The 22,916-nt window shown below is 47.1% G+C and overlaps 1 protein-coding gene across 2 annotated transcripts in view; it reads left to right on the forward strand.

The window, feature by feature from the left end:
* The first annotated feature begins 7,486 nt into the window (after nt 1-7,486).
* Nucleotides 7,487-22,916, forward strand: part of CCDC9B (coiled-coil domain containing 9B) — a 294,033-nt gene continuing 278,603 nt past the window's right edge. For both annotated transcript variants that reach the window (XM_030215177.1, XM_030215178.1), the window contains exon 1: nt 7,487-7,550. In XM_030215177.1, coding sequence (XP_030071037.1) covers nt 7,494-7,550 — 57 coding nt within the window. In that variant the 5' untranslated portion in view covers nt 7,487-7,493. The remainder of the gene's footprint in view (nt 7,551-22,916) is intronic.

The following is a 22,916-nucleotide window of genomic DNA, read 5'->3' on the forward strand; positions in this document are numbered from 1 at the left end:
GGCGTATCTCCACATTCCTATCAGGCCCCCTCATCAGCGGTTCCTTCAGATTGCGGTACTGGGTCATCACTTTCAGTTTCAGGCGCTCCCGTTTGGCCTGGCAACAGCTCCTCGCACTTTCACCAAGATTATGGTAGTGGTGGCGGCTGCTTTCAGAAAAGAAGGCATTTTGGTTCAACCTTACCTGGACAACTGGCTAATTCGGTCAAAGTCTTATCAAGAGAGTGTGGAAGTCACAGCTCGAGTAGTTCAGTTCCTGCATTCCTTGGGCTGGGTTGTCAACTTCGACAAGAGCCGTCTGATCCCCTCTCAGTCCCTGGAGTATTTGGGGATGTCTTTCGACACAGAGCAAGCTTGGATATTCCTACCACCGAACAGAATTCTCAAGCTGCGAACCCAGATTCAGAGCTTTGTTCATCAACCAGCTCCCTGTTACAGAGATTATCTGCAGGTGCTGGCATCCATGACGGCGTCCATAGAAGTGGTTCCTTGGGCCCGAGCTCACATGAGAACTCTTCAGGTCTCTCTCTTGTCCAGATGGTCTCCACAGTCGGATTCTCTGTGGAAGAAGATCCCTCTGCGAACCCAGGTACGCGGAAGTGGTTTCAGCTGAGCAATGTGACCAAGGGAATGCTGTTAGAGGCCCTCCAGTGGACAGTGGTGATAGACGCCAGTCTTCGGGGCTGGGGAGCCCACTGCATGGGTCAGTTTGCTCAGGCTGTGGTCTACCCAAGAGGCCTCCCTATCGATCAACTTGTTGGAAACCAGGGCAATTCAGCTGGCTCTGGAGGCCTTTGTGTTGGTGCAGAGATGAACTGCTGTACAAATTCTCTCGGACAACGTGACTGCAGTGGCTCATGTCAATCATCAGGGAGGAATGCGAAGTCGCCTCTTGTAGCAGGAAGCGACAAGGCGGCTTATGGCTTGGGCAGAGAGTCACTTGTTGGCCCTCTCAGCGTTGCATGTATCGGGGGTGGAGAATGTCCAGGTGAATTTTCCAAGTCGGCACACTCTCGATCCGGTGGAGTGGTCTCTCAGCCAACAGGTATTCAGCTTGATAACAGATCGCTGGGGGATTCCCCTCATGGATCTGTTCGCCACGTCTCAATGCAAAGGTGCCTCGCTTCTTCAGTCTCAGAAAGGACGTCAAGGCAGAGGGCATAGATGCTCTTCTTCAGCTCTGGCCTCTGGGTCTTCTCTATGCATTCCCCTCCCCCCCGGTGGCCTTTTCTGGGGCGACTCATTCAAAGGATCGAAGCGCCTGGAGGTCTGGTGATTTTGGTGGATCCGGACTGACCTCGCAGACCGTGGTACGCAGATCTACGACGTCTTCGGTCTGCTTCCCCTCTTCGACTCCCGGACCAGGTCGGTCTTTTGGTTATGAGTCCAATCCTTCATCCAGACCCGGCTCGATTTTTGTCTTGCGGCCTGGCTCTTGAACATGCGGGCTTGTTGAAGAAGGTTTACTCTTCTCGAGTTATCTCCACTATGCTCCACTCGTGTCGCCGGTCGACGTCCTTGAGCTATATTGGGACCTGGTGTGCTGAACGGGGCTTCGTTCCTCTTCATGCTTCTGTGGCGGATGTGTTGGATTTTTTGCAGCAGGGTTTTGAGAGAGGTTTGGCCTTAGCTTCCCTGAAGGTGGTGGTGTTACTCTGCTTTCAAGGTAGAGTACAAGGTAGGTCTCTAGCTAGTCATCCGGATGTGTCCCGCTTTTTAAAGGGGGTTGTTCTCTGCTCTCTGTTCAGGGAAATCTTTCCTGCCTGGGATCTGAATTTAGTGCTTTCCATCCTTACAGGTCCTCCTTTTGAACCTTTGTTGTCTTGTTCACTAAAGGATTTAACTCTCAAAACAGTTTTTCTGGTGGCCATTGCATCGGCTAGACGAGTGTCAGAATTGCAGGCCCTTTCTTGTAGGTCTCCTTTTCTGGAATTTTCTAAGGAATGTGTTTTGCATCTGGTGCCCTTGTTTCTTCCTAAGGTGGTCTTGCATTTTCGTTTTCATCTTTCCCAGTCAGTGGTTTTGCCAGTTTTGGGCTCCTCGGGGTCAGAGGATCAACGCAAGTTGTGGATGCTGGATGTTCAAAGAATCCTTAAGCATTATCTGAAAGTCACAGAGGAGTTCAGGTGGTCGGACCGTATGTTTCTACTTTTTGGAGGTTCTCGTAAGGGCTTGGCAGCCTCCAAACCTACTATTTCGAGATGGCTGAAAGAATTGATTGTGTCTGCTTACCTCTCGGTGGGGAAGCAGGTCCCGGAAAGACTTGAGGCCCATTCTATGAGGGGTCAGTTGGCTTCCTGGGCATTTGTAAAGCTGCGACTTAAGCTTCCTTGCATTCCTTTTCTAAGCATTACAGGCTAGATGTTCATTGTCATTAGGAAGTGTTTTTTTGGGGCTAGGGTCCTTACAGCAGGGTTGCTGGGGTCTCTCCCTTAGAGGCACTGCTTTGTTACTCCCCATCAGTCCAGTCCTGGGCCAGTCCAGAGGGACGCTAAGGAAGGAGAAATTAGACCTTACCTGCTAATGTGCTTTCCTTTAGTCCCTCTGTACCGGCCCAGGTCCCTCCTGTTCTCTCAGCTCGTTTTGTTGTGATGGTTCTATCGTTCCGGGTCAGAGCTGCTCTGTGTGTTCACTTTCTCTGTTTGGTACAAAAAAAAGAAAAAAATAATAAAAGAAAGAAGACACAGCATTAAAGGCACTGACAAAAGAATCATAACTTCTTTGTTTTCAAACATTTTCCCCAGGGCGGGTTGTGTTTGCCGGCATGAGATGCATGAATTTGGCGTCTGTTTGCACACCTTATTCTCAGTGCTTGCATGGCTGCTCAGATTCTCAGTGCCACAGAACCTTCTCTCTTTCCTTTCCTGTTTGTTATTCAATTACTGAGTCTAGGGTCACATGGCCAGAGCTCCTATTGACTCCTAGGGTCAGAACTTCTCAGTTTCCACCTGCTGGAAGGAATGCACAACCCCATCAGTCCAATTCTGGGCTGGTCCGGAGGACTAAAAGAAAGCAAATTACTACTACTACTAATAGCATTTAGCAGGTAAGGTCTAATTTCTCTGTACATCTGATTTAAAATCTTTTTCTTTGCAGTAGGCAACACTAAACAATAGTAAAAACAATTTCACAAAAGCTATTTTGTCACCTTGCCCTTTTCCAAAAACGAGAAATATAGTAATGTATCAAATATCTATATAGAAATAATTGCTTATTAAGAGAAAATAAACAATTCTTTTGGGTAAATAACTAAAAACAGACATGACCATGTTCTGCATCTACTGTTGGCAAACAAAATCCCACTTCAGGCTGCCGAAACTCTGTTATGGAGTACCAATGTGCCAACCCCTTTCCCTCTTGAGTGTGCAGCAGACAAACACTGCAAAGATTCCCTGAGCACCCCCCCCACCCCCCCAGCTGCAGATTCAATTGGTAAGTTCTTCCCTTCACTGTTATCTGTGATAGAGTGAGAGTCTGGTAACAAAAGCTGAGTTGCTATTGACATTGGAAGTCAGCAGTGCTAGAGCCAGGCTCTGCACAGCTGTTAAGAATTTGTGCATGGTGGAATTTATTGCTGGGTATGGAACAAATATTGACGAGATCTTTCTTGTATGCTTGTTGTCACTAGGGTGTTAATGAGTGGCTTTACATGATTTTGCAGCACAACAGCTCATTAATGCTGAATTTACATAAACTGTCATGTGAAATGGACTTTTCACACATTTTCTGCTACCAAGTGTGCTTTTGTGACTTTGCCAAAGTTCACTTTGGAAAATATAATGCAAAATGCCTGTACTTTGGCTTTTTCCCCCCATTTTTAGCACTGGGATTAATTAAGCTGCTAGCGTGGCAGGCTGTGCACTAGTGCTGACACAACCCATTCACTTTGAATGGGCTGTGTTAGCAGTGCTACGCAGAAGCCACGCTAAACAGACCCCTAGGTGTTATTCAACGTTTTTCTTGCAAAGTGCATTTTTGCAGTCATTTTGTACCTTACTAAATAGGGCCCTTTTGTTAAAATGAAATATTCAAGTGTCTGAGAAAAGATTTCATTTGAATATATTTGTACATTAGCCAACTTGATGATGTACAAGTCATTCAAAAAGATCCAAAATCCTGGTGAGAATTCTGGAACTGGAAGGAAGGGAGGGAGGGGAAAACGACCCTGAAACTGGGAGGGAGGTAGGGGACGACCCTGGAACTCGGAGGGAGGTAGGGGACGACCCTGGAACGCGGAGGGAGGGAGGGGGCCACCCTGGAATGCGGAGGGAGGGGCCATCCTGGAACGCAGAGGGAGGGAGGGGGACGACCTTGGAACTCGGCGTGAGGGGTGCCCGTGGCACACACGGCACACACACTCATTCTCACACACACACACTCTCTCACAGACACACTCGCACCCAGTCTCACTCTCGCACCCAGTCTCACTCTCTCTCTGTAACACACACAGTCGCACATTCACTCTCTCTTTCTCACACAGTCAGTCTCACACACACTCTCACAAACATACACACTCCGAGGAAAACCTTGCTAGCGCCCGTTTCATTTGTGTCAGAAATGAGACATCCCCACAACCCCCCTCCTCCCCCTCTTACACCAAAACCCTCTCAGTTCACCAATCCCCCCCCTTTCATTGTGAGACACACAATATCACAAAAACAGACACTTGCCCCCACGCTCCCAGTCCACCACACACACAAGCACACGAACTTTGACACAGACACACAACCCCCCCCCCCAAAAAAAAACACCACAAAAAAACACACACATGGAACAAGGAGACATGCACACTCCCTCTCTCTCTAAATCACCCCTGCAAAAATAACCACCCTCAAAGCTGCCCCCCCTTAAACCACAACCCTCTCACTTCTCCACCACCTTTCGTTGTGAGACACACACACAATATCACAAAACCACAGACACTCGCCCCCAACCTCCCAGTACACCCCACCCTCTCTCACTTACACACACATACGAACTCTCTCTGTTACACACACACAGATACTCTCTCTCACACACACACAATATAGCTCTGTGACACACATGACCTTTCACTAACACAGACACACAACCCCCCCCCCAAAAAAAAACAAACACATACACTCATGCAGAACATGGATAGATGCACACTCCATCTTCTCTCTCTATATCATCCCAGAAACAATAACCACCCTCAAAGCCACACAACACTTCATCCCACTTGGCCAGCACGAGACATCCCCCACCCCAACGAAAACAACAAAAAAAAACCCCGCACCACAGTAATACGAGCAAACATGTCCAACCCCCCCCCCCCAAAAACAAAACAAAACCCTGACCCACCCTCCAAGCCCCCTGCCACACCCTCTCAGATCACTTCCCCCCCCCTTGGTGAGAAACACACACACAATAACACAAAAACGCAGACACTAGCACCCAACCTCCCAGTCCGACCCACCCTCTCTCACGTTCTCACACACACACACACACACACACACACACACACACACACACACACACACACACACACACACACACACACACACTCTCTCTCTCTCTCTCTCTCTCTCTCTCTCTCTCTCTCTCTCTCTCTCTCTCTCTCTCTCTCTCTCTCTCTCTCTCTCTCACACACAGTGATGCAGGCTCACAGATTACCAAACATGCCCCCTCCAAGCCCCCCAAACTAGCAAGACTCCTCTACCTGTAAGACAAAAACAATACAACCCAACAGCCAACCCCTTCAAGTTTACCAGACCCCCCCCCCCCCACCAAAGTTACACACACACGCTGATATTCCCCCCCCACTCCAACTTTGCCCCACTCTCTTATCACTTCCACACACACACACAAAATATCTTTGTGACACACATGATCTTTCTCTCACACTCACAAACACAACCACCGCCCCCCCCCCCCCCAAAAAAAAAAAACCCTAAAAAAAACACACACAAACACTGATGTGCAACATGGAGACATGGACACTCACTCTCTCCCCCGTTACACCCTCTGTTCACCACCCCTCCCCCCCAACCATTCTGAGACACATCCACAAAATCACACAGACACTCACCCCCAACCTCCAAGTCAACACAACCCTCTCTCACTTTCACACACACAAAAAATATCTCTGTGAAACACACACACGCACACAGAGTGATGCCGCCACACAGATCGCCACACACGCCCCCTACCCACACATCATCTCTCTCACATACTCCTTCCCATGCATCACTCTCAGACACACACATACTTCACGTAACTCAGACTTACTATCTCCTAAGAGTACTACAATAAATAATTGAAAATACATGAGAATTGTGACACTGCCCATTTCATTTCTAGCAGAACACTGCACGCACAGAAAACAACTGTACCACCAAATAACATTACAACCAACACAACAAAAAAAAAACCAAATTACACACAACACAAAAATGTAAATGAATCATTACCATGACAATCCAATTATCCTAAATATCCCTTTCAAAACATTAATTGCAAAAAACAAATACCTTACTAGCGCCCGTTTCATTGGTCTCAGAAACGGGCCTTTTTTATTAGTAGTGTAATGGTTTGGAATTTAGTAAAACTCTAATATTGAAAACCACAAAATTCAGAAACTGAACATTTAGTTTGTGTCTCTTTATATATATAACTAGTAAAAAAGCCCCGTTTCTGATGCAAATGAAACGGGGGCTAGCAAGGTTTTCTTCAGAGTGTGCATGTGGGAGTGTGTGTCCCTGCCCTCTGGCCTCTCTCCCTCCCCCTCCCCCCTTGGAGTCCAGTCCTTCAGTGTTAAGTTTCCTGCTGTTCTGTGTTACAGAGAGAGTGAGGGCATCTTTCTCCCCTCCCCTTCTGAGTCTTTCACTGTTTACAGAGAGAGGGATTTCGTGCTGTGCTGTTTTCCTTCACTCATGGGGAAACCGGATATCTCTGGCGCTTCACACTTCCGGCTGGAGGCTTCATAGAACGTTGGTCTTGCCTTTTATATATATAGTTTATATATTTATGAGAGCCCATTAAAACGGGCAAGAAAGCGGTCGGAGCAACGCCGGATGCAGCCGAGCCCCCGCCCAGGAAAGCCGCCCCGGGGGACGGTGGCAGAGGAAAGTGCCTGGGTCACAGCAGCGGCGGCAGCAGCTCATCGTACCTGTCGGAGACGGAGTGCGCCTCGGAGCTGCTGTCGGACGATCCCCGACCGCCTGGTGCTCGCCGGTGAACATCGGAACTCGGAAGAGATGTCGGTCACTCTTCATTTATATAGTAGTACATTTATATAGTAGGAGATATATATATATATATTTTTTTTTTTTACATATATTAGGTGTTTTGGCTTAAGGAGTTGAGGAAAGTATTTCTATTTAAAGAAAGCACTAGTTGTGAGGACACTGGCACTCAAAAGTCTGGTCTGTATATTAGGTTGCCTGTGCTCTTGGCTGAGAGCCCAGACTAGGCTTTTGTAATGAAAGCATGATCTTCCATGCAATGTAACCAGTACTGAGTGAGACTGGCTGATGTCTCCTGCTTTAGCTTGGGTTTGGAATCCACCCAGCGCCACTATGCACAGAACTGTGAGTGCTGCTTTTGTTATCAAGGGATCCACCCTCTTTAAAATTAAGAAATGACTTTAATTCTTTTGGTTTTACAGGGACAGATTTGTATGTAAAATTTTTGTGAGGATTTCAAATGCAAATTACAAGGTCAGTTCGACACTGTCTGGTTTAGAACAGCTTTGTGTGTTTGAGTGTGGGGGAAGGGAATGCCAATCATAGTGAGGTTGGTATTTTATGTCGGGGGGGGGGGGGGGGGCTTTAGTTTTAGCTATCAGCCTCCAACAATATTTATTTGGAAGTGGGAGCATTGCTGTAATAAAGGGATTATGGTTTAAGGTTCTAGCCACACTTCTTCCCTTCCCCCACCTTCTTTCTGGCCTTCTCTATCTCCTTTTAAGGTCTTTGCTTAGAGCAGCTGATTGTGTTCATGGAGAAAGGCTGCATGTAAAGATGATGATCTTAAAAAGAATAATTATTATTGGTGTTGATGGCACAATGCAGCAAATAGAAGAGAGGAAAATGGACACACACATATGAATTTTATTTTAAGTATCTTTACTGTAAAGACTAATACGATCGTTGCTTTTGTTGAGTCGTTTTAGGTAATTTTGGAAAGCAATTTTTGTATAGTAGATGATAGTTTACGTGTACGTTTTCTTTGACATAGTCCTTTGTCATTTTGTAATTGAAAACAAAACACAAATTTTGCACTTGGACATTTAAATGCATGCATGCTACTATAGTTGAGTTAAAGTAATCTCTTCTCATTTTTAAAAGACTTTAGTAGGGAAGGAAAAATAGATAAGTCGGTATTTCAAAATTCTAGTTGTTTGCCAGGTCTGAATGATTGTCATGTACCTTTTAAACCTTATACAAAGTTATTCTAATTTTGTATTAAATATAAAACATTCCCTTCGAATGAAATTGAAAATGTGGTTGGTGACCAGTTCAAATACTAAATGCACCGAGACGTCCTGATAATGTTGTAAACAGTAAAAGGAAGTTTGGACGTCACTGATAATGCAGATTGGTCTTTTTCCTATTCTGTTCTTGGGAAAGTGATTTTTATTGACTAAAGCCCAATGTTTTTAGGAGTTTTAAACTTGTACTTTGACATCCCTGGGGTCTTGTAGGTTTGCTGCTCATGTGACTACTGTTGAACTGTAACTAGTACTCCCATTTTATGGTGGTTTTGTCTTGGACTTCTCTAGTACTTAGGGAGTAATGGAATTTGATATACCACCTTTCTATGGTATAATCAAAGTGGTTTACATTTGTTGTATGGAGGTATTTTCTCTGTCCCTAGTTGGCTCACAATCTAAGTTTTTGTACCTGGGGCAGTGGAGGGTTCAGTGACTTGCTCAGGGTCACAAGGAGCTGTACACCAGATTCTCAGTCCACTGCACTAACCATTAGGCTACTCCTCCACTCCATGTTTTAATAATCAAACTAGAGCTCCCATATGAAAACTACAAGACCTGGAGCCATAAAAATAAGATATAATGGGATGTCACTGTTTAAATTGTGGGAATGGAGTATAGAGCTCTTTTTGTTCCTAGTGTACATTTCAGCCATCCAACTGTTGTGGGGAATTACAGGACTTGGCTGCATGGCTGGTTCCACCCCACTTAGGAGCCCTTTTACAAAGCTTCAGAAAACACTAATGTGTGCTTACCACAAGTTAAAAATTCCTACTGCATGGTGTGCTGAAGCGTCTTGTGATAGGTTTGGCATGTATGCATGCATGTGCTAAATAATAATTTTTAGTATTTTAGTGCTGAGAGTGTGTTTGTGGGCGGATAGTGGGCGTGTTCAGTGCTAATTGGTTAGCACAGTGTTTCCCAAGTCAGTCCTGGGATACCTCCTTGCCAGCTAGGTTTTCAGGATATCCACAATGAATATGCATGAAAGGTTTGCATATAATAGAGGCAGTGTGTGCAAATGTCATGCATATTCATTGTGGATATCCTGAAAACAAGACAAGCAAAGGGGTACTCCAGGACTGACTTGAGAAATACTGGGTTAGTGTATGATAAGTGTGTGAGCCCTTACTGCCTAGAAAATAGGGTAGGTAAAGGCTCATGTGCTAATGGCCACACACTAAAAATCGAAAAATTAGCGTGTGGCCATTATTGCCCATATACAAAAATCAGCCATTTTACCCACACATTAAAAGGTGGCTTCAGCACTTGGGAGACCCATGCGCTAGTAATAGCATAGTCCACCTGTTAGCACAGCTTTGTAAAAAGACCCCTTTATGACATTACTTCCAGGTTGGTCAGAGTTAAGAGCTAGAGAATGACATGGGGTTAAAATTTGTCCCCGCCCCGTCCCCGTGGATTCTGTTGCTGTCCCCACTCAGGCCCTGTCTCTGTCCCTGCCCCATCCCCGTGGGCTCTGTTCTCATCTGCAGAAGTCTCAAACACTTATGATTTTATATTTAAATCTTTTTATTAAAGTATAAAAAGGAATAATATGCTGTGCAACTGTTGTGTATACATTACAAATAGAAAATAATTATAACAATGAGCAACTATAATAAACCCTTCCACCACCACCACCCTCTACCCTTCCAACCTCAAGAATAGCTGATTTCTGCTACCCCAAGGAATCCTAATCTACTCTGTTAAAATGTCCAGGGGTACAAAATGCAACCTGTTCTGTATGCCCTAGAGGGGAGAAATATGCCTTTTGAAGCATGATTTTTTAATCTGTGGATGAATAAGAAGTTATCAACAATCTTAGGATTCAATCTAGCCGTCCTGTCTTCTACAGTCCCTCCTGCAATAGAAGATGTATTCTTAAAAGATGTGCTGGTAGCAGGATGTACAGGATCCCATATGCAGATTTTGCTAGCTGTGGCCAGCATGTTTACTTTTTCAAAAAAATTAAAATATTGTTGTCTGCATCAAATATAAATAATAGTCCAGTTCATAACAGGCTTCAAAGTAGAAAGTGGCACAGGGACAAGGTAGTCCCTGTCTTCACGGGCTCTGTCCCCATGTCATTCTCTATTAAGAGCTGACCTAGTGCAGGGCAGTGGATGTGCTTCCGAAGGGTGCAGTCTGATAAGGAAGTGCCCTTTAATGTCACCTAGATCACTTTCAAAGATGGGAGAACGTTGCTGGCAGGAAGTTTGTTCAATGATACATCTTTGATTGTGTTCTATAATGTGTACTGGTTCTTTAATTCTAGTTATAAGGGGAATGACAAATATAATCTGTGCTTTTGCAGAGGCTATTAATAGTGTAAGGTTTTGTCCTAGGATGCTGCTTGCTCTCTCGTGTCAAAATTTTAACTCCTGCATGATTGGATGACAACAAGGGGTGGCTATATTAATGCCAGTTCTATTAAAATGAAATTAATGTGTTTATTAATTTATGTATTGATTCATTGTTGTTTGAATCTGATATAATTTTAAAGATTTGTGCTTTTCTGGGTATGTTTATGGATATGTCTTGGATGCATGGGTGTAGTTTGGGGGCGAGGGGGGGCCATTGCCACCCCCCAAAACGACTTGCCTCTTCATTTTCTTTATCCGGCATCTCCCTCTTCATTTTCTTTATCAATCATCTATCTGTGTCCTTCCAACCCCTCCCTGCAAGGTCCGGTGTCAGTCCTCCTCTCCGCTCTGCTCCTACTGTAGCCTTTCCATCTTCTGGGCTACAAGCAGCGTTAGCAATATAAGCACGCTGCATTTACCTGGTCCAGAAGCCTCTCTCTGTTGTGACTTCCTGTTTCTGCGTAGGCAGGTCACTCGTTGCAGAGAGAAGGCTTCTGGGCCGGGCAAAGGCAGTGTGCTTACATTGCTAAAACTGCCAGCAGCCTGGAAGATGGAAAGATTGCAGCTGGGGGGGGGGGGGGGGCAAGGAGGGGAAAAAGAGAGAGAGAGCATGACACTGGAGCTTGCAGGGGGGAGGTAGAGTGCGTGACGCAAGACCCAGCGGTGGTGATGGTGGTGGCGGCGGCGGCAAGGGGGGGGGGGGAGAGACGGAGGTAGAGTGAGTGAGCAACACAGGACTTGGAGGGAGGGAGGGTGACACTGGACCTTGTAGGAGTGGGGGAGAAAGGGTGGGTGATACTGGACCTTGTGGAAAAGGAGAGAAAGTGATACCAACCCTGTGGGGGGGGGGGGGGGGGGAGAGGGAGGAAGAGTGGGAGAGCGACTCTGGACTTGTGAGGGGGAGGGAGGGAAAGTGACACCGGACCTTGGGGGGGGAGAGGGAAGGAGGGAAAGTGACACCAGACCTTGGGGAGAGGGAGGGAAAGCTACACTGGACTTGGGGGAGAGGGAAGGAGAGTGATTCCGTACCTTGTAAGGAAGAGGAGGGGGACACCATACCTTGTAGGGAGGGAGGGGGAACGACACTGGATGGAGATCTCTGTTTCAGTTTTTCTGTGGTTCTCTCTCTTGTATAGTGATAAAAATCACCGAGATGGAGGAACAGTGAATAGTTCAGAAGGGAAAAGAGGGAGAGTAGTGGAAGGGTCTTCCAGCATAGGACACAAACACGCAGGTAAATGTTGAGACTTTATTAGCAATTACCTGCATTATAGTGTCCTATGTTGAAATATCCTTCCAATATCCCTCTTTTTTCCCTATTCTGTGTCATGTGAGGGTCTGTCCATGTTCTGCATGTGCAACTTAGGTGAAGGATTCTTCTAGCATGTGGTGTCTGTGTAGGAATGTGTAACAGTCCAGATTGTTCTGGTTTCCCAGTAGCAGGTATATTGGTGCTCCAGGGCTTATAGCACTATTCCTTGTCATCAAGCAGATGAAGCCATTACGTATGGGTTGTGTCCATCAACCAGCAGGGGGAGATAGAGGGCACTCAAATTTCACAGTGCCACATGGTCAGCTAGCACCACTGCCTCTTTAGTATTCTCTATCTCCCCAAGCAGGGTGGTTGCAGCTTGATCAAGCTCCTTAAAAAATCTGCCGGGGGGGGGGGGGGGGTGGCTCCTGGCTTGCCAGTTGTTAGCCAGGGTGTTAGAGGCTATAGCAGCTTCACTTCAAAGGCACATAGGTTAGCCCTTTCCCTGCCTTACCCATCCCCCCAGTGGTTGTGAGCACATTAGTTTCACTTTTCCCTGCTCTTTCCCACTCTATACTTGGTGGATGCAGGCACATTGGTTCGCCTTTCCCTGCCTTTCCCACTGTTCTGTACCTCCAGAGTTGATTTGATTGCCTCTTTTGCTGTTTTCTCTACTTTCCTCACAGCGTTTAAAAAAAAAAAAAAAAAGCAAGAGGTTTTCTTAAGTTTCTACAGCGTGACCGGAGCTTGTATACTCAGTCCAGTGAGGTAAGAGTGTTTTCTGACTCCTCCGGGGACGGCCCGTGATCAGGATGTTTTTGGTGAGAAGCCGCCATTTTGAATTTTCCGCCAATTTTTTTGGCAATGGCTGCAGAGAGTGTTAAGCGCTGTTCTAAGTGTGGCAAGCGCAGATCAGCAGCGGGGCTCTGTAAAACGTGCTGTTCAGGCATAAGAGCCGGCCCGAGCATGGTGAGCGATGATTCTTCCCGCTCGGTGGAGCTGGCAGCGGGCGCCATTTTGAAAGCACCACATGGCGCGACCCCCGCTGAGGCAGAGGGTCTGGAGACCGGGCCCTGGAGACCGGAGGGGGCCCTCGAATTGAGACTGGCCAAAGAGCTACTAGCCCCGGACTGGAACAGGGTGCCCAGGGCAAGTTTTTCTCCCCTGACTTTGTATTATTGCTTCATAATGCATATATGCTTAAAAGAGCTCAGCCACAGGGGTTTTCTACGGCCCCCCTTACTGCCCCTCCAGTGGATGCAGGCCTGGGATTGCCCTCTGAGGCGTTTTTCCCTGATAGCTGGCCGCAAGAGAAGCGCAGAAGGGTAAATTCCCCTTCAGAGAGTGGCGCACCCCCCTTTTCCCCCCCATGGTCGGGATGTGGTGACTCTGAGGGGTCTGGCAGGCCCTCGTGGCCAGAGGAACCAGAGGAAGGTTAAGAAGGGCCACTGGATCCAGATGATCCGTCCGCGGTGAGGATTTTCCATCGCGAGGCGCTGCCAGCGCTTATTTCAGAGTGTCTTACAGGTCCTCTCTATTGAAGATCCTGGGAGTGGTGTGGCCTCCTCTGGAAATCTGAGGATGGCAAGTACCAAAAAGCCTGCTCGAGCCTTTCCTTTGCATGACTCCATCCAAGAGCTTATTTCAGCTCAATGGGCTGATCCCGAAGGACCTTTGAAAGTTTCCAGGGCTATGGGGCAATTATACCCTCTGAGTGAGGAGCATTTGGCTCGCTTTGCAATGCCTAAGGTGGATGCCCTAGTCACAGCTGTGACAAAGAGAACTACCCTCCTGGTTGAAGGAGGTGTTGCCCTGAAGGACATGCAAGACCGTAGACTGGAATCAGCACTTAAACGGTCCTTTGAAATTGCTGGTCTTACTATTCGGGCGTCTGCATGCAGTTGTTATGCTGCTGGAGCCTGCCTGGCATGGTTGCAACAGGCAATGGAACAGCCTGGTGATGGAGCAGAGCCCTTGTCTGAAGTGGCTCTGTGAATGGAGTCGGCCTTGTCCTTTTTGGCTGGCGCCCTTTCTGATATTGTCAGAGCTTCGGCTAAACAGATGGCTGTAGCAGTGGCGGCTCGCCGTCTTCTGTGGCTACGGCATTAGGCAGCGGACGTGGCCTCTAAGCAAAGGTTGGTGAAGTTGCCCTTTCAAGGCCTTCTCCTGTTGGGTGAGGAGTTGGAGAAAATTGTGAAAGGCCTGGGAGATGCTACACCCCAGCGCTTACCCGAGGATAGGCCGCGGCCTCCCTCCAAGTGTCAGGTGGTTCACTCCTCTTATAGACCTCGCTTCCGTAAAGCTAGAAGGTACCGCCCGGGGCATTCTGCTGGGTCCACTTCTCGTGGCCAGTTTTCAGCAGAGGAACTCCTTTCGCTCGGACAAACGTTCCGCAGCAGCAGGCTCAAGACCTGGAGTTCAAAGGCGACCCTCTCAATGAGGGTGCGCCGGCAACCTCCTCGATTGCTGTTATAGGAGGACGTCTTTCCCTCTTTCTCGAGGAGTGGGCCAAGATTACCTCAGATCAGTGGGTCTTGGACCTGATCAGAGAAGGATACCGAATAGAATTTGATGCCCCGATAAGAGACGTGTTTGTGGAGTCCTGATGCGGTTCTGCCGCCAAACGGGCGGCGGTAGAGGAGACCTTACAAGGCTTGATTCACATTGGGGTGGTTTCCCCGGTGCCTCCCGCCAATTTCGGCTGCGGCTGCTACTCCATTTACTTTGTGGTGCCGCGAAAAGGTGGGTCTTTTCGCCCTATTCTGGACTTAAAAGAATTAAACAAGTCCCATAGAGTGCGGCATTTTCACATGGAAACCCTGTGCTCCGTCAATGCGGCGGTACAGCCAGGAGAGTGTCTCACGTCTCTGGACCTGAAAGAAGCTTACTTGCACATTCCAATTTGGCCCCCCGCACCAGAAGTTTCTGAGGTTTGTGGTGATGGGAAAACATTTCCAGTTTCGGGCCTTTTGGCCTCGTCACAACTCCCCGAACCTTTTCCAAGGTCATGGTGGTAGTAGCTGCTTTTCTCAGGCGAGAAGGTATCCGGGTTCACCCGTACCTAGACGACTGACTCATCAGAGCGGACTCCGCAACAGAGAGCCATCAAGCTACAGCTAGAGTGGTCTCAGTACTGCAATCTCTGGGCTGGGTCGTCAATGTAGCCAAAAGTCACCTGACCCCCTCGCAATCTGTAGAATATTTGGGGGGCACGGTTCGACACAGACTCGGGATATGTATTCCTACCCGAGCAAAGGCGGTGCAAGCTTCAGAATCAGGTCCGTCTGCTCCTGAGGATGCCCTGCCTGCGAGCTTGGGACATTGTCCAGCTGTTGGGATCGATGACGGCCACATTGGATTTGGTGCCCTGGGCGAGAGCGCACCTGAGACCTCTGCAGTATTCCCTGCTTCAACGATGGTCTCCAGTATCTCAGGATTATCAATGCAGACTCTCTTGGCTTCCTTCGGCCCAACTCAACATGGAGTGGTGGCTCTCAGACAGCATGCTGCGGCGAGGAATGCCGCTGGCGCTCCCCGATTGGTGCCTAGTGGTGACAGATACCAGCCTGAAGGGCTGGGGCGCACATTGCAAGGGGAAGCATGCCCAGGGTCTTTGGACACCCGACGAGTCGGAGTGGTCCATCAGTGGCCTAGAGTTGAAAGCGGTGTTTCAGGCGCTTCTGGCCTTTCAAGTGACCCTGGAAGGATTGGCTGTCAGAGTGATGTCAGACAACACAACAGTGGCCTACATAAACCGACAAGGCGGCACTCAGTGCAGAGCGCTGGCTGCGCAGGCCGAACAGATTTGCCACTGGGCTGAGCTGCATCTACAGTTTCTGTTGGCAGCTCACATTGCAGGTCAGAGCAACGTGCAAGCCGATTATCTAAGCAGGCATCAAATCGATCCAGCGGAATGGGAACTGGCAGACGAAGTATTCCTGCAGATATGTGCCAAATAGGGCAAGCCCGTGATGGATCTTATGGCGACAAGCTCAAATGCCAAAGTCCCGTGCTTTTCAGCAGACGGAGAGATCCTCGCTCACCCGGGTTGGATGCCTTGGCTCAACCCTGGCCTCTGGTATGTGTTCCTTCTGAGGCCCTTGATAGGGCGTGTGCTCCTGCGGATTCGGCTTCACCCAGGAGAAGTGGTTCTCATCGCCCCGGATTGGCCCAGGGGGCCTTGGTATGCGGACCTCCGACAGATGGTAGTGGAGGCTCCCCTTCCTTTACCTCTGGTATCGAACCTGTTGTCGCAGGGACCGGCGGCCATGGAGGACGCCTGCCGTTTTGGTCTTACGGCATGGCTATTGAGAGGGCGCATTTGAAAGGCAAAGGCTATTCCAATAATGGTATTTCCACTCTCCTGCAGGCCCGCAAGCGGTCCACTTCCGTGGCTTATGCCAGGATCTGGCGCCAGTTTGAGGCTTGGTGTGTTTCAAAAGCGATCACACCCATGTGGGCTCCTGTCTCGCCCATTCTGGACTTTTTGCAGGATGGTGTACAAAAAGGCTTGGCCTATAATTCCCTGCGGGTGCAAATGGCAGCATTGGCCTCCCTTCCATGGTAAGGTTGCAGGCGTGTCTTTAGCTGCTCATCCAGATGTGGTACGGTTTCTTAGAGGGGTGCTTCGGCTCCGTCCTCCCGTGCGGGCACCTTGTCCAGCTTGGAACCTGGGGCTAGTTTTGAAGGCTCTGCAGGGTTCTCCTTTTGAGCCGCTATGGCGAGCTTCAGAGAAAGATTTGACACTAAAGGCCGTTTTTCTTGTGGCCATTACTTCGGCGAGACGGGTGTCAGAACTCCAGGCGCTGTCCTGTCGAGACCCATTTCTGCAATTTTCAGAATCCGGGGTCACGGTTCGTACCGTGCCTTCCTTCATGCCTAAGGTGGTTTCAGCGTTTCACCTAAACCAGCCTATTTTTCTACCCTCTTTTGTTAAGGAAGAGTTTCCAGAATTCTTTGGGCAGTTGCACCTGTTGGATGTGCGCAGGACTCTGTTGCAGTATCTGTGAGTTACTAATTCTTTCAGGACCTCTGATCATTTGTTTGTTTTACTATCAGGTTCTCGCAGAGGGTCTCCAGCGTCTAAAGCCACTATTGCCTGCTGGCTCAAAGAAGCTATCTTTTCAGCTTATCTGCTTGCCGGCCGGCCTCCGCCTGTAGCCTTTAAGGCACATTCTACAAGAGCAATTTCTTCCTCTTGGGCTGAAACTGGAGCACTCTCTCTTCATGAGATTTGCAGTGCAGCAACATGGGCTTCGAAGCTCTCATTTGCCTGACATTACAGGCTGGATGTGGCTGGTAGGAGGGATGTGCGTTTTGGAGCACAAGTGCTAGCGCGTGGTGTGACTTGTTCCCACCCTATATAGGGATTGCTTTGATACATCCCATACGTAATGGCAGATGAAGCCATGAGCCCTTCCTGTATGATTGTCTGTATGCTGTGAATCTGTTTCAGGTTCTGTTCTTGTTTCCTGAAGTTCTAATCCTTCCTTGGGAGAAAGTTGGAAAACAGTCTTCAGGATTCTTGTTCACTTATAGGAGGATGAGTTCATTCCCTCCAGTTCATGTGTAGGAGGTTGAGTTCATTCCCTCCAGGAGGATGTGTGTATTCCCTCCATAAATACAAAGAGGAGGACGAGTTTATTCCCTCCAGGAGGATGTGTTCATTCCCTCCTTTTGAGTTCATGCCCTTGTTAAGGGGCCATCGTTCGCTGTGAGGAAAGTTCATGTTATTCCCATTGCGGTTTGTTATACTGCTTTGGAAGCTTCAAATACTGAAGAGGCAGTGGAGCTAGCTGACCATGTGGCACTGTGAAATTTGAGTGCTCTCTATCTCCCCCTGCTGGTTGATGGACACAGCCCATACATAATGGCTTCATCTGCTATGACTAAAGGAAAGAAAATTACCAAGGTAAGAACCTAATTTTCCCTTCCTTTCATAGGTAGGCAAGGGCTGTTATGGTGTGCTGCTATGTTTTCTGTATAGGTTTTGGGTGTCTTTTTCAGGGTTTTGTGGTATTTCATAAAGTGTCTGGCTCTGGCCCAATTTGAAAGCAGGATCTGAGCAAACAAACCTGTCTGTTTTAAGCTTGTGCTGTTCCTGAGGTGGTGATCACAAATTTGAATATTTTCGTATGATGAGTTATAAGGAGGATAAAGCACTTAAGCAGCTAGGATAACCACATCAAACACAGTACTATCATAATGTGGTTCATCCTAACCAGTTAAGTGCTGAATATCACACAAGCTATGTTTTATCCAGCCGCATATGCCTGGATATTCATTGCCAGAGCATGGATATGACTAGACGTTGAATATCTGAGAATAAAGCCGGGAGGGGTCAGCAAAACACTAACTGCCGTCAGCTGAATATCTGGTCCAATATGTATGCTAGAGAGGGGTTATATTGCTTACACTGAGATGAAACCTCTTGGTTCTGCAAATAGTGTGCTCTGTTTAATCTTCTCTGCATATAGTGTGCTCTGACTGTTGTGATTTGATTGTTTCTAACTGGTTTATTGATATCTGTAAATCTGAAAAGGAGATTTCAGATTTCAAAACTGCTAGCAAGTATTAGAACTTTTTTCCTTTCCTAACAGTGTGCTGAGCTCCCCCTCCCCCACCCCATTCCACCTGGTCCTTCTGCAGACATTTTAATTGCTTAGGAGGGGCTAAACTGAGCAGCCTCTGGTCTTCCTTATCTCCTGGCTGAAAACTCACACAGCTAAGACTTGTGCTGTCTAAATTCTTGGCTCTCCCTACCCTTTGGCTGTATTTTCTCTGGGCATCTCTCCCTTCTTTCCTTATCTATCATTGGCACTGCATCTATATCTTTCCTATAAAAAAAAAAAACCCTCTTGGCTCTGCAAATAGTGTGCTCTGTTTAATCTGCTCTGCATATAGTGTGCTCTGACTGTTGTGATTTGATTGTTTCTAACTGGTTTATTGATATCTGTAAATCTGAAAAGGAGATTTCAGATTTCAAAACTGCTAGCAAGTATTAGAACTTTTTTCCACTTTAAACCCCCCCCCCCCCCACCCCTCAACCCACCCAGGCCAAGACTGACACTTCCTAAATAACTTTCCTAACTATTCTACTTATTATAAATTAACTCCACCCAAATTACAACTGCCTCTGATTGCCTATGTATGGCTGAGGAGTAAAGTTAATTTTGCACACTATTAACCCCATCATAGCATACCTGTTCATTCCCATTCCTACAAATCAGGATGACTTTTATTCTCTAATAATTGTGGTGTTTCAGTTTCAAGGCCAATTATCTGGAGACTTAAGGCTTGTCCTGTCTGTCATCAGTTTGCAGGTTTAAAACAGGAGCTCAGTAAAGTAAAACAGGAATTAGATGCACTTAAAGCAGCTTCTAAGACTACACAAAACCATACAGCACAGAATCAAGCCAAATTCACACCACTGCCTCCAAGGATAAAACCACCTAGGAATAGATGCTTCACAGTAGGCTCAGGCAGACTTCGATATGTGACACAGAGGCATCTGCCCTCACAAGTGTTGCCCCTACAGAATTCTTTTGCTCCATTACAGCATTGTGATGATCCTGAAAATAGAACTGAGGCAGAAGAGAAAGAAATGAAGTTGGAACAAAAGGATATGAAGGTACCCAGAGAGAAAAGACAACCCCAAATCACAAATGTTGAAGCACATACCAGGAAATGTACATGGAAAGCGATGGCCACAAATGCTCGCAGTCTAACCAATAAAGTTCATGACCTTCAAGCCCTGATGTTGGAGGCAGAGTTAGACCTTGTTGTAATCACAGAGACGTGGCTAAATGGTTCCCATGAATAGGATGCAAACATACCAGGCTATAATCTATTTAGGAAGGATAGAGAAAATCATAAAGGTGGAGGAGTAGCTCTATATGTGAGAAATGATATCACGGCGACCGAAATGACAGGGACCTGAGGAAAGGAAGAAGCGATATGGATCACCTTAAAAAGAGAGGATAGAACCTCTGTACACGTGGGTGTTGTCTACAGACCTCTGAAACAATTGGAGGAATTAGGTAAAGACCTGATTGCAGATATTAAAAAGTTGGAAAACGAGAGAGGTGCTGTTGCTGGGAGATTTCAATTTGCCGGATGTAGATTGGAAGGTTCCGTCTCCAGAATCGGAAAGAAGTAGAGAGATCGTGGATGCTTTCCAAATCGGTTTGCTCAGACAAATGGTGACGGAACCCACGAGGGAGGGAGCGACGCTGGATCTGGTGCTCTCGAATGGGGATAGCGTGTCAAATATTCGAGTGGGTGCCCACCTGGGCGGCAGTGACCATCAAACGGTTTGGTTTGATATTACAGCTAAAGTGTAGAGCGGCCACTCAAAACTCAAAGTTCTGGATTTCAAGCGTGCTGACTTTAGTAAAATGGGGGAATACCTGAGGAAGGAGATGATGGGCTGGGAGGAAATACGAGAAGTGGAAGGACAGTGGTCCAGGTTTGAAGGAAGCTATAAATAGGGCCACGAACCTTTATGTAAGGAAAGTAAATAAAAGCAAGAGAAAAAGGAAACCGATATGGTTCTCCAAGCAAGTGGCTGAGAAAATAAAGGCTAAAGAGTTGGCGTTCCAGAAATACAAAAAAACTCAAGAAAAGGAACACGAGGAGGAATACCGGATGAAAATGAAAGAAGCCAAGAGAGAGAGAAGTCTGGCGAAAGCGGAAGAATAAATGGCTAGAAATGTAAGGAGGGGTGACAAAAATTTCTTCAGGTATATTAGTAAAAGAAGAATGACTGACTAAAAAGGGAATTGTGAGACTAAAAGATACTGCGAACCGCTATGTGGATAACGATGAAGAAAAAGCAAATTTGCTAAATAGATACTTTTGTTCTGTTTTCACAGAAGAAAATCCTGGAGAAGGACCGCGACGGAGTGAAAAAGTACAAATGAGATTGAAGTGGATAGAGCACCGTTCACGGAAGAGAGTAGTGTGTATGAACAACTTGAAAAGCTAATATATCCTTGCAGACGGGAGAGGTTCCGAGGGATTGGAGAACGGCGGAGGCGGTCCCTCTTCACAAAAGTGGTGATAGGGAAGAAGCTGGAAACTACAGGCCAGTAAGCCTCACTTCAGTTATTGGAAAAGTAATGGAAGCGATGCTGAAGGAAAGGATAGTGAATTTCCCGGAAGCCAATAAGTTGCAAGATCCGAGACAACATGGTTTTACCAAAGGGAAATCGCGCCAAACGAATCTCATTGAATTCCTTGATTGGGTGACAGGAGAATTTAATCAGGGACGAGCTATGGACGTAATCTACTTAGATTTCAGCAAAGCTTTTGACACGGTTCCCCACAGGAGGCTCTTAAATAAACTGGATGGGCTGAAGATAGGACCCGAAGTGGTGAACTAGATTAGGAACTGGTTGACGGACAGAAGCCAGAGGGTGGTGGTGAATGGAATTCGCTCAGAGGAGGGAAGGTGAGTAGTGGTGTGCCTCAAGGATCGGTGCTGGGACCGATTCTGTTCAATATATTTGTGAGTGACATTGCCGAAGGGTTAGAAGGTAAAGTTTGCCTATTTGCGGATGATACTAAGATCTGTAATGGAGTGGACACCCGGGAGGGAGTGGAAAACATGAAGAAGGATCTGAGGAAGCTAGAAGAATGGTCTATGGTTTGGCAATTAAAATTCAATGCGAAGAAATGCAAAGTGATGCACTTAGGGAATAGAAATCCTCGGGAGACGTATGTGTTAGGCGGGGAGAGTCTGATAGGAGCGGACGGGGAGAGGGATCTTGGGGTGATAGTATCTGAGGATCTGAAGGCGACGAAACAGTGTGACAAGGCGGTGGCCGTAGCTAGAAGATTGTTAGCCTGTATAGAGAGAGGTGTGACAAGCAGAAGAAAGGGGGTGTTGATGCCCCTGTATAAGTCGTTGGTGAGGCCCCACCTGGAGTATTGTGTTCAGTTTTGGAGGCCGTACCTTGCGAAGGATGTAAAAAGAATTGAAGCGGTTCAAAGAAAAGCTATGAGAATGGTAAGGGATTTGCGTTACAAGACGTATGAGGAGAGACTTGACCTGAACATGTATACTCTGGAAGAAAGGAGAAACAGGGGTGATATGATACAGACGTTCAAATATTTGAAAAGTATTAATCCGCAAACGAACCTTTTCCGGAGATGCGAAGGAGGTCAAACGAGAGGACATGAAATGAGATTGAAGGGGGGCAGACTCAAGAAAAATGTCGGGAAGTATTTTTTCACGGAGAGAGTAGTGGATGCTTGGAATGCCCTCCCGTGGGAGGTGGTGGAAATGAAAACGGTAACAGAATTCAAGCACGCGTGGGATAAACATAAAGGAATCCTGTTCAGAAGGAATAGATCCTAAGGAGCTTAGCCAAGATTGGGTGGCACAGCCGGTGGCGGGAGGCGGGGACAGTGCTGGGCAGACTTATACGGTCAGTGCCAGAGCCGGTGGTGGGAGGCGGGGCTGGTGGTTGAGAGGCGGGGATAGTGCTGGGCAGACTTACACGGTCTGTGCCCTGAAAAGGACAGGTACAAATCAAGGTATGGTATACACAAAAAGTAGCACATATGAGTTTATCTTGTTGGGCAGACTGGATGGACCATGCAGGTCTTTTTCTGCCGTCATCTACTATGTTACTATGAAACCAGAATCATTTTATTTTTTATGGTGAATTCTATGGGGAAATGCTGTAGTTAGTTCTGCACACACTGTTGCATATGAAGAAGGCTCCTGTGGATGCAGAATATATGCTTTCATTCAACACTGTGACAATGAAGAGTCAGGGGTCTGTAATTTTTTATTTTAGAGTTCTAGGCAACAATTTAATTCAAATAATTTTAAGTATAACCA

The sequence above is a fragment of the Microcaecilia unicolor genome, chromosome 9, assembly GCF_901765095.1.
Source record: "Microcaecilia unicolor chromosome 9, aMicUni1.1, whole genome shotgun sequence".
Classification (NCBI taxonomy): Eukaryota; Metazoa; Chordata; class Amphibia; order Gymnophiona; family Siphonopidae; genus Microcaecilia; species Microcaecilia unicolor.